The following is a 14,256-nucleotide window of genomic DNA, read 5'->3' as shown; positions in this document are numbered from 1 at the left end:
CAGTGGAGGGACAAAGAAATTAAGGCAAAAGTAAGAGATAAGATGAGATCCGAAGAGGAATAAAATTGACAAGGCTGGCCTATGAATACAAGCCACTAAACGAGGGTGAAAGCAACTTTTGAAAAGTATCTTCAAAGGGTCGTGTTCTCTCAGGGATGTCAATGGGAGACACATCAGGACCTATAGAACAGGTACCATTTTGCTATAAATCTAATTCACATTCTTTAATATTAAACTAGAATGAACAGGTGCATACTAGAAATTTAGAAATCAAACTTCATTTTGTATGATACACACTGTAGTGGTCCCATTTTATGGTTACTGCTCATTTGTGGTATTTCCTTAATTGGTTGTAACTGCTTAGTTATTTGAGGTACTTTACACCCTAAAACAGAACGGAACAAAATCTCATGACGTTATGTCTGTTCACAATTGTATAAAACGCACAGTATGGCAACTGTATAAAACACACAGTAAGTACTTTTATCTTTCCCATAGGTATGGGTTGATACTACTACATCGACAATCCTTTCTTTCAAGAGGAAACAAGACATGGAATAGCACCTGAAAAATCCCTGGGAAATCCCCACCTATGATCAACTGAATTAATATCTCACAGCAAGCTCTGAATAAACAGAGTTACAGAATCATTGACTCTAGTGAGAATAAGAATAAACAGAGCCTATACAAAAGGCAGTTTGACAAGGGCCACTTGGGTTAATTCCGCCCGACCGCTAATTTTCTCTGATCATATGTACATGTCGCTAGTTCGGAGAAGGAAAATAAACCTTTAGCAAATCACCCTGGGTCATATCTTCCTGTGCAGTGTGACGTCCATACTTAAAACTCATGTTGGAAATGGTGATGAATAAATTCTATGCAAAGAGCAGGGGTGACTGATTTAAATCAAAGTGACTTAAAATCACTGATTTAAATCAGCTAGCAGAAACCCTTGATTAAAATCCCTAATTTGAATTTTGGTGTGCATTTGTACTTTTCAGTTATTTTCCTCAAAAAAGGTTGATTCTCACTCATTGGTAAGGATTGAAATGCTGATTAAGAATTAAATATAGCCTTTACACTAACTTTGGTGCTTCTTTTTGCTAACTATGAGGACACACTAAATTTATACAGTTAAGCAATTTTAGCTTCACCCATTTATCAGCTCCATTTATTCAGAGTCAATTTTTACATTTTAATTATGTTAGAAAATGTGGACTAATGCATTTCTTATTTACTAGATGATTATTAAAATTTTTACTCACAATGTGTGTCATAGTATGATGAGTACAGTATGAATATGTACATAGAAATGCAAAAAGAACAAATTTTTAACAAAGGAAAGGTTTATTAAAGTTACACGTCTCAGAGGTCTAAAGAGGTCTAAAGCTAATTCAAGAGAGGTCACTGTCCTGCAGAAATTTTTGAATCTTACTTTTGAATCATCACCTTAGGGTTCAAAAAAGAACTTAGGGTTCAAAAAAGAACTAGGTAAGTTCATGGAGGACAGGTCCCTCAACGGCTATTAGCTAGGATGGGCAGAAAGGGTGTTCCTAATTTCTGTTTGCCAGAAACTGGGAATGGGCGACAGGGGATGGATCACTTGATGATTACCTGTTCGTTCATTCCCTCTGGGGCACCTGGCAGTGGCCACTGTCAGAACACAGGATACTGGGCTAGATGGACCTTTGGTCTGACCCAGTTTGGATGTTCTTACGTAGAATTTCAATCTGCTAACTCCTAAAATATAACTAGTTTAATAAAAGTCTCAATTCAGTCCAAGAGTGTTTATCTGCCATCAGTAACATACGGGCGAACCTTCTGAGCAAGATTCAAAATGGTAAGTTTTGAGTTAACAACCCAGAACATATGCTTGAGAAAATGCCATTCTGTCCTCTCAAATTAAATATGATAAAGTGCTACAGTCGAAAGTAGATGATGGAAAGTAAGACCTCGGCACAGAAACAAATGATTTCTATATTGTGTAGGTGGAGATGACTATGGAGATTAATTTCAAGAGTGGCGTGGTTTTACTGGATTATTCAATACAAATATGCCAACTAACTGGGTTTCTGTGTTTTTGTAACAACCCGCATTTTATGTAAAGTTTTCCAAGGCTCCACCTTTTAATGAATGAAGAGAGGAAGAACCTTATGAAGTCGAAGTTGTAATTATCCTTTGCTTTGGTAAATTCCAGTCAGAAAAATCAAGAGACAGTTAAACTAAGACATCCTTATTTAATATCTCGGTAGGTTTACAATGAACAACAATGTATAGATGGCATCCCAATCATCCAAGGAATTCTATGTTCGATGGGATTACCTATGTTCCAAAACAGCTGGGTGACTTTCATTAGGGTTTTGGTACACAAACTACACCCTTAAAATGTATGCCATAAAAACTACTACAGTTTGAGAGAGTATATGGTGGCTCTTGTAATCCCAATTCAGCAAGGTACTTAAGCATCTGAATACTTTAAGCACATGAACAGTCTCACTGAAGGCCCTAGTGAGTAACTGTGTGAAGTGTTTTTCTTTATTAATGGTACTATAATATCTAGTGAGGATGTGAATATACAATGAATTTATTTGTATAAAGCCAATGGCTTTATAACTTAAGTGGGAGGGAAAGCCAACACAATGTAAAATATTTTGTCACAATTGATTTAACAATAATTTTGATCAAGCTTTTAATGCAACATTAACCACAGCTTATGTGTTTGTGCTAACTGAACAGGAATAATTTGGAATATGAGCTCTATCAGATTTGGTGACTGTGTAAGTACCTAGTACACCAGCTAGAGATATCCCAACAATTTTGGAAGTGCTCCAAGTTTTTCTTTCAGTATTTAATTAAAAAAAAAAACCCCGAACCACCGACTTCCTGATATTTTTTATACAGGTTTATCTAATTCTTACTTAGAACAGTATTCAATAGGGTATTCCATAGAACATAATCTTATTGTATACGAAGAGATTATTTGAGCCACTGTTCATAACTGAAAACCCTTCACAAGAAGTTTAAATATAAAGTATTATTCATTTTCATTCCAAAGCTACTGTACAATGTTGCTGAAACAGCTTTGCCTTCAATCCAACAGACCTGGATCAAGTCTGCATATCAGCAGGTAGAGTCTGCAGAATACTCTGATCTTTGGGTGAAAGCTACTATATAAAAGGCAGGGTTTTTTATACTTCCGACCGTTTAAAAAAACCAAATAATTAGCTTTGGGTAGCTATTTTCACTACACTTTCATTAACGTTGTACAGATATGCTGCAGAACACCTGACAAATACACCAATGTTGCTTATGTGCTGGAATATACAGTTCTATTGTATCAATTTTTTTGCCATCACAAATTGTCAAGAGAAATGGAATAATTAAAGCTTAATTGTAAAATAACAATATTCCGTTGAATACTGATTGCTCAGGGAAGGATGCAGCTGAAAAAGATGCCCCTTCCCCCCGCGCCCCCAAAAGTGCCAATGCTCCCATCTGTTAGATTACTGTTACAACTACATGACACAAACACAATCTAACAAAATGGATGCATTTGTTAATGTCTGTGGCACTCTGTACCTCAAAGGAGCATCCTGGAACCCCCATATTCACCACTATCATATAATTATGACATGTTTTGTACAAAATATAACTTGTGAGGTGTCATTTTAAAAGTCTTGATCCGGTGAACATGAATACCCTGTTGGATTGCATGTGCTATCAGTGTACGTGAAGTTATGAAGTATTGCTATATGTGCTACTGAAATATGCTGTGAGATTGGGAGATGCCCACAGCCAGCCTCTGCAACAAAGGAGGGTCAGACAGTCAGTGCATAAGTGAGTGTACTTTTATTATTGCTGCAGTATAAATATCATGCCAGGTAATTTTCTGGAATAGGCAAATATATTTGCAGCAGATAAATCAAACTGGACATTGCTTTATTCCCCTTCATGTAAAGCCAAAAATATGAATTGTACAGATACAGTCTCAGAAAACTAATTCTTCACTGGAAATTCATGGTTTGACTCATAAAACATGGGATGACTGTTTCACTTTAAAGTGTTTATCCTAGTGTCTGATAGTAATGCTGTTTTCCACCAACTCATTTAATTCCAATATTCTTTTATTTATCACAGCCATTTCAGTTATCCCACTAGCTGATTTATTTCAGGACCTCTGTCTTCTATTCATCACTACAGCCTTGCTTTGCAATAGACGGAGACCTTTTCCAGAACCCTAGGGCAATCCATTCAGCCTAGTGTAATTACCTAGATGACATACTGTCTCTTTACTGTTTAGGATCAAGAAAAGAGGAAAAATCCTTCAAGATAGTGGTTGATTTTTGCAGTACTCTAAGGTGGCACTAAACCCCCAAACCCAATAACCAAGTACTATTTTTCAGAAAATAACTAAAAATTGCAAAAACATAAAGCTCTTACTGAAACTCAGCAAGATATGCATGTATCTAAATAATGACACTGTATTTTCATTAGGCTCCAGAAATTACTTTCTTTACCCTGGCAAAGAAATGTCAATGCCACAGTTGAATAAGTTTCTGAACAACAGTCAGGAGGGCAGAAGTGATTTCACTAGATATCCTTCCAGGGTTTCCAGTCAAATCTTAGGATGACAGGCAATTGTCTCTTATGTGGTGACCACTCACGGGTGAAAATAGCTCCACATTTGTCTCTGCCCTGCTGAGTTTCAATAAGACATATAACACTTCTTCTTTTACAACAGGTTTTAAAAAAAGTTATTGTAGCTTGTCATAAATATAAAGGGAAGGGTAACCACCTTTCTGTATACCGTGCGATGAAATCCCTCCTGGCCAGAGGCAACATCCTGTTACCTGTAAAAGGTTAAGAAGCTCAGCTAACCTGGCTGGCAGGCACCTGACCCAAAGGACCAATAAGGGGACAAGATACTTTCAAAATTGCGGGGGGGGGGGCGGCGGGAGAGAAGGCTTTTGTTTGTGCTCTTTGTTTAAGTGGTTGTTCTCTCTTGGGACTGAGAGAGGCCAGACAGAAATCCATTTTCTCCAACCCATCCTAATCCAAGTCTCCAATACTGCAACCAGTATACGTAAGCCAGGCAAGGCGGATTAGTTTATCTTTTGTTTTATGTGAATTTTCCCTGTCTTAAGAGGGAGGTTTATTCCTGTTTTCTGTAACTTTAAGGTTTTGCCCAGAGGGGGATCCTCTGTGTTTTGAATCTGAATACCCTGTAAAGTATTTTCCATCCTGGTTTTACAGAGGTGATTCTTTTACCTTTTCTTTAATTAAAATTCTTCTTTTAAGAACCTGATTGATTTTTCATTGTTCTTCAGATCCAAGGGTTTGGGTCTGTGTTCACCTGTACAAATTGGTGAGGATTATTATCAAGCCTTCCCCAGGAAAGGGGGTGTAGGGCTTGGGGGGATATTTTGGGAGAAGAAGTCTCCAAGGGGTTCTTTCACTGTTCTTTGTTTAAAACACTTGGTGGTGGCAGCATACTGTTCAAGGACAAGGCAAAGTTTGTACCCTGGGGAAGTTTTTAACCTAAGTTGGTAAGAATAAGCTTAGGGTGTCTTTCATGCGGGCCCCACATCTGTACCCTAGAGTTCCGAGTTGGGAAGGAACCCTGACACTCTACACATTTGTCTCTGCCATGCTGAGTTTCAATAAGACATATAACAGTTCTTCTTTTACAACAGGTTTCAAAAAAAGTTATTGTAGCTACATTTTCACTCCTATTTGCAATTCTTTCCCTTCCTCCTCTTCTCAAGGAAACATTTCTTCTTTTTGTGCTTAATTCTATGGGCTACTTATATTATGATGAAACATCTGTAAAGGGTCCTGAGCACTCTTGCGTACACAGGGGATGGAAGTTTGGTGAAGCTAACAAACATGGTTATTAGGCCTGCTACTTATTTTGACAGGTGACCATTTCTTCTAGCCCATAATCGGACAAGAATGGAAAGGAAATTTTGCCCTCAATTCCTCCCTCCCCCATTCCATTTCTTCAACAATGTGAATCAAGGGGTAGGTAACACTTCTGCCTTCACTCCCATTCCTCTTGACCTTTGGTAAGTCATGGCAGGAAGATCCACTAACATTTTGGGGTGCAACCCAGACCAGTGAAAGGTCATCTCACAACCTGCCCTGTAAGCTTGGGTGCCTTAAATGCTCTGTGCCGTGGCTCAGAGCCTGGACACCAACAGCCAGCAGACAGGAATGCAGGTTCCTGAATCTGTGTGCGGTGCAGTCCTGGTTCAACACTCTGCCCCTAGCAGCCTGCCTACAACACAACAGCCCCACGCTGGTCTCCACCAGCCTTGGTTACTACTTACAGGGTGACTCCCAACACACTCTTAAGTCCCAAATTTCCCCCCAGCTGTCTGCCCTGAAGTGTTCAGCCCTCTCCTGGAACACTCAAAGTAGTAATAAGGTTCATTGCTCCTTTAAAGAGACAAAAGCACAGCTTATTACTTTAACTGGAGCTAGCAGTCACTTCAACAGCACTAGGCAGGTTTAGATTAAAAGTAAAACAATTTATTAACAAAAAGAGGGTTTAAGTGAATTTAAGAACAAGGGATAAAGGCAAATGGTTGTAAGCGAAGTCCCTTGCCATGTGGCACTAACCCCCTCCCCCATGCACTTAACCTGCTGGGTTTGAGGTATGCATCTGTTGGTTTAAAATAATAAGGGGTTCCATCTTGGATTAGAAAAGCCCAAGTATTACTGTGACTCTATGTTTGGTCAAGAGGCATCAGAGATGAACTGTAACTGAACCCTACCCTCATGCATAAATTGAGAGGTGCATATTGTAATTTCGTAAAAGAAAAAAAATCATTTGCAAGCATTTTAGTTTGTGTGTGGTATTTTTCAAACTACACATTGTTTCTAATTTGTATAATCATTTGTGATGAATACAGAATAAAAAACTGGCCAGAAGTTCTTACATAGACCTGGATTCAAATTATATACACTGACCAGAAATAGCAATGTCCCAGACATTGCTAAAGAAATGTATTACTCTCCCAAGAAGGGAAGAGATTTGGAGGGGGCATTGCTCCTGTTTTTCAGACAATTAAAAAGTGTCACAAAGCACGGAGCTGAAAACAGGAACTGACTAGCTTCATGATCAAGTCTCTAGAAAGTTATACAAACTGGCTAGGATCTATTTCAAAAGATAGAAGACAGTTGTTTTCTTGATCTGATATGGAATATGTAAAGGGGAGCTGATTCTGTAGACTTGAAACAATCTTCTAAACACAACAGTTAATACATCTTAATGGTGAAGGAAGGATGTGCTGTCTAAATTTGTCTGAGTTGCAGGTCTGAAAGACAAGTCTGGCAGTGAAGTGCAGAGGGCTTTCAAAACTATTTGCAACAATGGATGCACTCTTGCACAGTTAGATAGCTTAAAGAAAAGAATCTTTAAAGAGCTTTGTTAAAGAACCCAGGTCCATCCTTTAGTTACGGATAAAATCAATGCAGTGTTGTGGAAAGGTTTAATCCAAACTTTAATTTGCCATTCTATGCTGAAATATGACACTCTAAAAGTGGCATTGTGAGGGGTCCGTGTTTATTGTTTCTCAGTGACTCCATATCAAATATATTCAGTTTACAAGCAAAACAACATGCTTCCTAACCCCCCGCCTTGCAATCTCCACCTTTGTATCTAAGAGTCAAGTAAGGTTTCATTTTTTTTTTAAATAATCACCAGTAATTAACAGTTGTACAGGTCAAATGTTCTCTTCATGAAACCCTGTTTGTCTTCCGTCAAGTTGCACTGGTATAACTCATTGGCACTAAGCAAACAGTTTTATTAAAGAATCAGAATCCAGCTCACACTCTGCTGTGTTGGCTCAGCATGGTAAACCAAATTAAAAAGCAGTCAGAGCTTTATAGTCACTAGATCCGATGAGTTTGAACACACATTCAAGGTGAAAAATCTGTTGAATAAGATGGTGATCCGTGCACTTTTCATAACACTTTAAAATCAAAGAGATGGAAATATTTGACTGCTGATATGATAACCCCTTCCAGTACAGTGACATTATAGCTTCCACGGAACTTTATGATGGCTGTAGCAACTATAGCTTTCACAAAACTGAGGTCTAATGTGCTGATATTAACCCTTCCACTTCACAGGTGAAAGACTACCTATACTGGGACAGGTTAAAAATACCAAGAATTTTTAAAAATAGGAAATGACAAAGGGTGAAATTTAGGCCAGCTCTAGGCCTATGTACCACTTAAGTCTCATTTTAGCAGCCTGGTGTTTGTATGTGGGGGCAAGTTGCACATAAGGTCTTGTCTTGCAGTGGTTCCTTATGCACAAGGATGAATTTTACCCAAACAAAAGGGATGTTTGTAAAGGCCTACAAAGGGATTCCCCAATAACATTCATAATGACTAAGAAAGCCAGCCAAGAAATCCATACACAAATTAAACAAAAAATGGGATCTTTTTCTCTCAAAAAGAAAAGGAGTACTTGTGGCACCTTAGAGACTAACAAATATATTTGAGCATAAGCTTTCGTGAGCTACAGCTCACTTCATCGGATGCATTCAGTGGAAAATACAGTGGGGAGATTTATATACATAGAGAACATGAAACAATGGGTGTTACCATACACAGTATAAGGAGAGTGTGATCACTTAAGGTGAGCTATTACCAGCAGGAGAATGTGTGTGCGGGGCCTTTTGTAGTGATAATCAAGGTGGGCCATTTCCAGCAGTTGACAAGAATGTCTGAGGAACAGTGGGGGAGGGGAATAAACATGGGGAAATAGTTTTACTTTGTGTAATGACCCATCCACTCCCAGTCTCTATTCAAGCCTAAGTTAATTGTATCCAGTTTGCAAATTAATTCCAATTCAGCAGTCTCTCGTTGGAGTCTGTTTTTGAAGTTTTTTTGTTGAAGAATTGCCACTTTTAGGTCTCTAATTAAGTGACCAGAGAGATTGAATGTTCTCCAACTGGTTTTTGAATGTTATAATTCTTGACGTCTGATTTTTGTCCATTTATTCTTTTACGTAGAGACTGCCCAGTTTGGCCAATGTACATGGCAGAGGGGCACTGCTGGCACATGATGGCATATATCACATTGGTGGATGTACAGGTGAATGAGCCTCTGATAGTGTGGCTGATGTGATTAGGCCCTGTGATGGTGTCTCCTGAATAGATATGTGGACACAGTTGGCAATGGGCTTTGTTGCAAGGATAGGTTCCTGGGTTAGTGGTTCTGTAGTGTGGTGTGTGGTTGCTGGTATTTGCTTCAGGTTGGGGGGCTGTCTGTAAGCAAGGACTGGCCTGTCTCCTAAGGTCTGTGAGAGTGATGGGTCGTTCTTCAGGATAGGTTGTAGATCCTTGATGATGCGTTGGAGAGGTTTTAGTTGGGGGCTGAAGGTGATGGCTAGTGGCATTCTGTTATTTTCTTTGTTGGGCCTGTCCTGTAGTAGGTGACTTCTGGGTACTCTTCTGGCTCTGTCAATCTGTTTCTTCACTTCAGCAGGTGGGTATTGTAGTTGTAAGAATGCTTGATCAACTTCATGAAAAAACTCGTACAGATACAGAGAGACATCAGTCTCTTGTTTATCTTATTCCCCCCCCCCCCCCCCCCCGTTCCTCAGACGTTCTTGTCAACTGCTGGAAATGGCCCACCTTGATTATCACTACAAAAGGTTCCCCCCCAGCTCTCCTGCTGGTAATAGCTCACCTTAAGTGATCACTCTCCTACAGTGTGTATGGTAACACCCATTGTTTCATGTTCTTTATGTATATAAATCTCCCCACTGTATTTTCCACTGAATTCATCCGATGAAGTGAGCTGTAGCTCATGAAAGCTTATGCTCAAATAAATTTGTTAGTGTCAAAGGTGCCACAAGTCCTCCTCTTCTTTTTTCGAATACAGACTAACACGGCTGCTACTCTGAAACTTTTCTCTCAAGGAGTTTCAAACAGTAAAACTTTACCTGGAATGCCTTGAGAGGTTTAAAGAAGTGGCTGAGAAAGGCCATAAGAGGGGGGGGAAGATATAATTAGTGAAATGTTTCTAGGGCAGGGGTGGGCACACTACAACCCGGGGGCTACATCCGGCCCTTCAGATGTTTTAATCCGGCCCTCGAGCTCCTGCCGGGGAGCAGGGTCTAGGGCTTGCCCCACTCCGCATGGCTCTCGGAAGCAGCAGCATGTCCGCCTCCAGCTCCTACATGTAGGGGCAGCCAGGGGGCTCCGCATGCTGCCCCTGCCCCAAGCGCTGCCCCCACAGCTCCGATTGGCCAAGAACAAAGGCTGATGGGAACTGCAGGATGGCGCCTGCGGATGGGGCACTGCATAGAGGTGCCTGGCCGCACCGCTGCGTAGGAGCCGGAGGGGAGAAATGCCGCTGCTTCCGTGAGCTACCTGAGGTAAGCACCGTCTGGAGCCTGTGCCCCTTCCCCCCTCCAGTGCCCCACCCCTTGCCCCAGCCCTGATCCCCCTCCCACCCTCCGAACCGCTCAGTCCCATCCTCCTGCACCCCAGAGCCCGCCCCACCAGCTGCAGCCCTCCCCCCCTCCCCCCCCCACCTGCAGCCCAACCTCCTGCCCCAGCCCGGAGCCCCCTCCCGTACCCTGAACTCATTTCTGGCCCCACCCCCAAGCCCACACCCCCAGCCAGAGCCCTCACCTCCTCCCGCACCCCAACTCCCAATTTTGTGAGCATTCATGGCCTGCCATACAACTTTCATACCCAGATGTGGCCCTCGGGCCAAAAAGTTCACCCACCCCTGTTCTAGGGGCATGAAAGCTTCAACCGTCATGTGGAACATCTAAATTCCACAACTTGTATGTGTGCAAAGAAAGAATAAACAAGACACAAAAATACCCCAAACAACAAAAAAAGGAGCAAAGGAAGTTTATGCATCTTCCAGTAAAGTTTCCACAAAATACAATTCCAGCTTTACAACAGTTAGTTACAACAGACTGGTGTAAATACAAACAGAACACCTAGTATACCATCTTCACTGAAGACACCGTTTGAATTCATATTTGGTCCTAAAAAACTGAACTTCTTTCTGCAAAGAGCCATTATTCATCCATTCCACAAGTACTGAAACACGTGAATGTGGCTGTTAGCAACCATTCTGAGTGGCTGGTAGGGAGGCCACTTGCAAACAATCCCACTGAAATATCCTTTGGATGGAGCGAGTAACCCATTCAGACAACTTGTACCTACACACGGTCTGGGGGATGGAGGAACGGAAATGCACACCAGGGGAAACCTCTACTCTATGTCATCTATGACACAGTGAGCAAAAAGGTTAGGCTTACAGCGTCCAATGGCCTTTATTTGTCGCCAATGGTGGGTACTGACCTAGATTTTGGGGTTGTTCCTCAGTGAAGGTATCAATAAAACTGCATTAATGGTGGAATTTACAGGGACATTGAAATCCTGATAACTATACAGATATGAGGCAATGTTGGAGGGAAACTATTATGTGCTCCTATTGCAGACGGTCAGTGCCATCTAAGAGAGCAAAGAACTGTATCACCATCACAAACTGCATTACGCCCCCGAGAGTAAGCATCATTCAAATATCGTTGCCACTGAAAGACAGACCAAAATAAGCAGGTCTCATTTCATTGTGAAGAGTTGACCATCAAGCTGCATGTGCATCCACAGAAAGTTGCAGGAGTTTAAAAACAAAACAGAGTGGCAATCCTAACAAGCTACACGGACCCCACCCTCTACAGAAACTATTTACAGGGACCTTGAAATCCTGATAACTATACAGATATGAGACAATGTTGGAGGGAAACTATTATGTGCTCCTATTGCAGAGGGTCAGTGCCCATTCCTCTTACCGTGCTGCTCCCTTTGCACCCTGCTGTCACATGTCTTTTCCCCTTCATGACTTGGGCCTGCTTGTTTTAACCTGACAATATCACTTCCACGAATGTTCTAATTTGTTCTCTTGATTTTTTTTTAAATTAAATATTGCACCAAAAGTCCCACAAATTAGAAGACATTTACAGAACAATGCAAAATATTATTTGTATAGCACCCTTTATGCAAGAGCCCAGAGCACTTCACAATTTATATGAAAACAATCCCACTGAAATGCAATGCGGATGGGGCACTGCATAGAGGCGCCTGGCCGCACCGCTGCGTAGGAGCCGGAGGGGGGATATGCCGTTGCTTCCGTGAGCTACCTGAGGTAAGCACCGTCCGGAGCCTGTGCCCCTTCCCCCCTCCAGTGCCCCACCCCTTGCCCCAGCCCTGATCCCCCTCCCACCCTCCGAACCGCTCAGTCCCATCCTCCTGCACCCCAGAGCCCGCCCTGCCAGCTGCAGCCCTCCCCCCCCCACCCTTCTCTGGAGAGGAGGGCGGCACCTATGCAACCAGCTGGTGTGTAGTATAGTGCACAACAGCCTGAGGGATGAAGGAAAGAAAATTAACACCAAGGAAAATCGCAACTCTGTGTTACGTGATCAACAGTGTCCGCATTCATCTGAAAGGTCTTCAGACCCAAGCCCAGATTCTTCGCCAGACCTCTGGGCATAATCTACATAGGCTAGCTATGGCTTTTAAGAAGCCACATTCTACCTGGAGCACAGCAGCACTCTGACCATATATCTCTCAATCTTGATACACTCCCTGTGTCAGGTTTCAGAGTAGCAGCTGTGTTAGTCTGTATTCGCAAAAAGAAAAGGAGTACTTGTGGCACCTTAGAGACTAACAAATTTATTTGAGCATAAGCTTTCGTGAGCTACAGCTCACTTCATCGGATGCATTCAGTGGGAAAAAAATAGTGAATGTCAGGTACTGAGTGGGTGGAAGGGAAACCAGATCTATGCCACCTGACGTGTGTCAGGGAAATCCACAACTCTGGAAATGCAGCAGCAGCACAAAAGGTCTAGAGAAAATAAGAGAATCTAACTCCCACACCTCTTAGAATTGCACAAATGCATAATTGTCAGTACAAATGGCCACTTGACATTTATCCTTTTGTATATAGAATTACAATAATTATGCAAGCAACCATAATAAACAAGCATGCAAATCAAGTATGCACACTTTGTGCCCTGTTGCATGCAAGCTATTTTAAATTCCAAGCCTGATCGTGCATTTAAATAACAAATCAAACTGGAGTATTGTGTTTTTATTCTTCTTCATATTCCTCTTTGTATTCATTTTTAATCCCCAGCTTGTACTTTTCAGCACTGTACATTGTAAACGTCCTGTTCTGATTTGATATGTTGCTGTCACTTATGTTTAATATATTCTTCCTTTAATCAGTGCTTGAAAATGGTTACCACCATTGTTCTTTTAAAAATCACACAGGACTGCAATTTTGAAAACTCAATTGCAGCTTACAGTCCACAGATCCGGTAAAGAGAAGCTGAAGGGATTCCCCACCTTTTGAAATCCTCATCCTGTTCTCAGACAGCCGCCAAACGAAGAACCTGCTTTATAGAAAGCATTCATTTACACACTGCACTGGGTGCTCTCTGAGGTGTACAGAGCAGACCTGATAAGTAGGCACAGAAATGAAGAAAGGCTTTCAAACAAAATCCAGGGCTTTCATTTTTCTCATGTTTGCCTTGAGCATTAGGGAGCATTAGGCAGCTTTAGAACAAAAGTCCACAATTTCATGCAATTTATGATATGCAAAGTAATATTCCTTATTTCTTCATACTCCTGTAGAAATAAGTTCAGTGTCATGACAAGATGAATTGGATGTTCAATGTAGCTGTACTTTTAAACCTTGCTATTTGTGGCTTGTCAAGGTTCCTTCCCCACTCTGAACTCTAGGGTACAGATGTGGGGACCTGCATGAAAGCACCCTAAGCTTATTTTTACCAGCTTAGGTTAAAACTTCCCCAAGGTACAAACTATTTTACCTTTTGCCCTTGGACTTTATTGCTGCCACCACCAAGCATCTAACAAATATATAACAGTGAAAGAGCCCGCTTGGCAACATCTTCCCCCCCAATATCCTCCCCAAACCCTACACCCCCTTTCCTGCGGAAGGCTTGATAAAAATCCTCACCAATTTGCATAGGTGAACACTGACCCAAACCCTTGGATCTTAAGAACAATGAAAAAGCAATCAGGTTCTTAAAAGAAGAATTTTAATTGACGAAAAAGTAAAAAGAATCACCTCTGTAAAATCAGGATGGTAAATACCTTACAGGGTAATCAGATTCAAAACACAGAGAATCCCTCTAGGCAAAACCTTAAGTTACAAAAAGACACAAAAACAGGAATATACATTCCATTCAGC

The 14,256-nt window shown here is 41.3% G+C and overlaps 1 protein-coding gene across 2 annotated transcripts in view; it reads right to left on the bottom strand.

The window, feature by feature from the left end:
* The window catches only part of PEX7 (peroxisomal biogenesis factor 7), an 81,427-nt gene that overhangs the window by 4,246 nt on the left and 62,925 nt on the right, over positions 1-14,256 (bottom strand). Inside the window, exon 10 of one of the 2 annotated variants that reach the window (XM_077813104.1) lies at positions 10,868-11,575. The exons of the other annotated variant lie outside the window; for it this stretch is intronic. Within the exon in view, the coding sequence (XP_077669230.1) occupies positions 11,486-11,575 (90 nt within the window). The 3' untranslated portion in view covers positions 10,868-11,485. Of the gene's footprint in view, positions 1-10,867; positions 11,576-14,256 lie in introns of those variants that run through there. 2 annotated transcript variants of the gene reach the window in all.

Source organism: Eretmochelys imbricata, chromosome 3 (assembly GCF_965152235.1).
Source record: "Eretmochelys imbricata isolate rEreImb1 chromosome 3, rEreImb1.hap1, whole genome shotgun sequence".
In the NCBI taxonomy this organism is placed as follows: Eukaryota; Metazoa; Chordata; order Testudines; family Cheloniidae; genus Eretmochelys; species Eretmochelys imbricata.
Note: the sequence above shows the minus strand (reverse complement) of the source record. Positions and strands in the feature narration are given on the sequence as shown.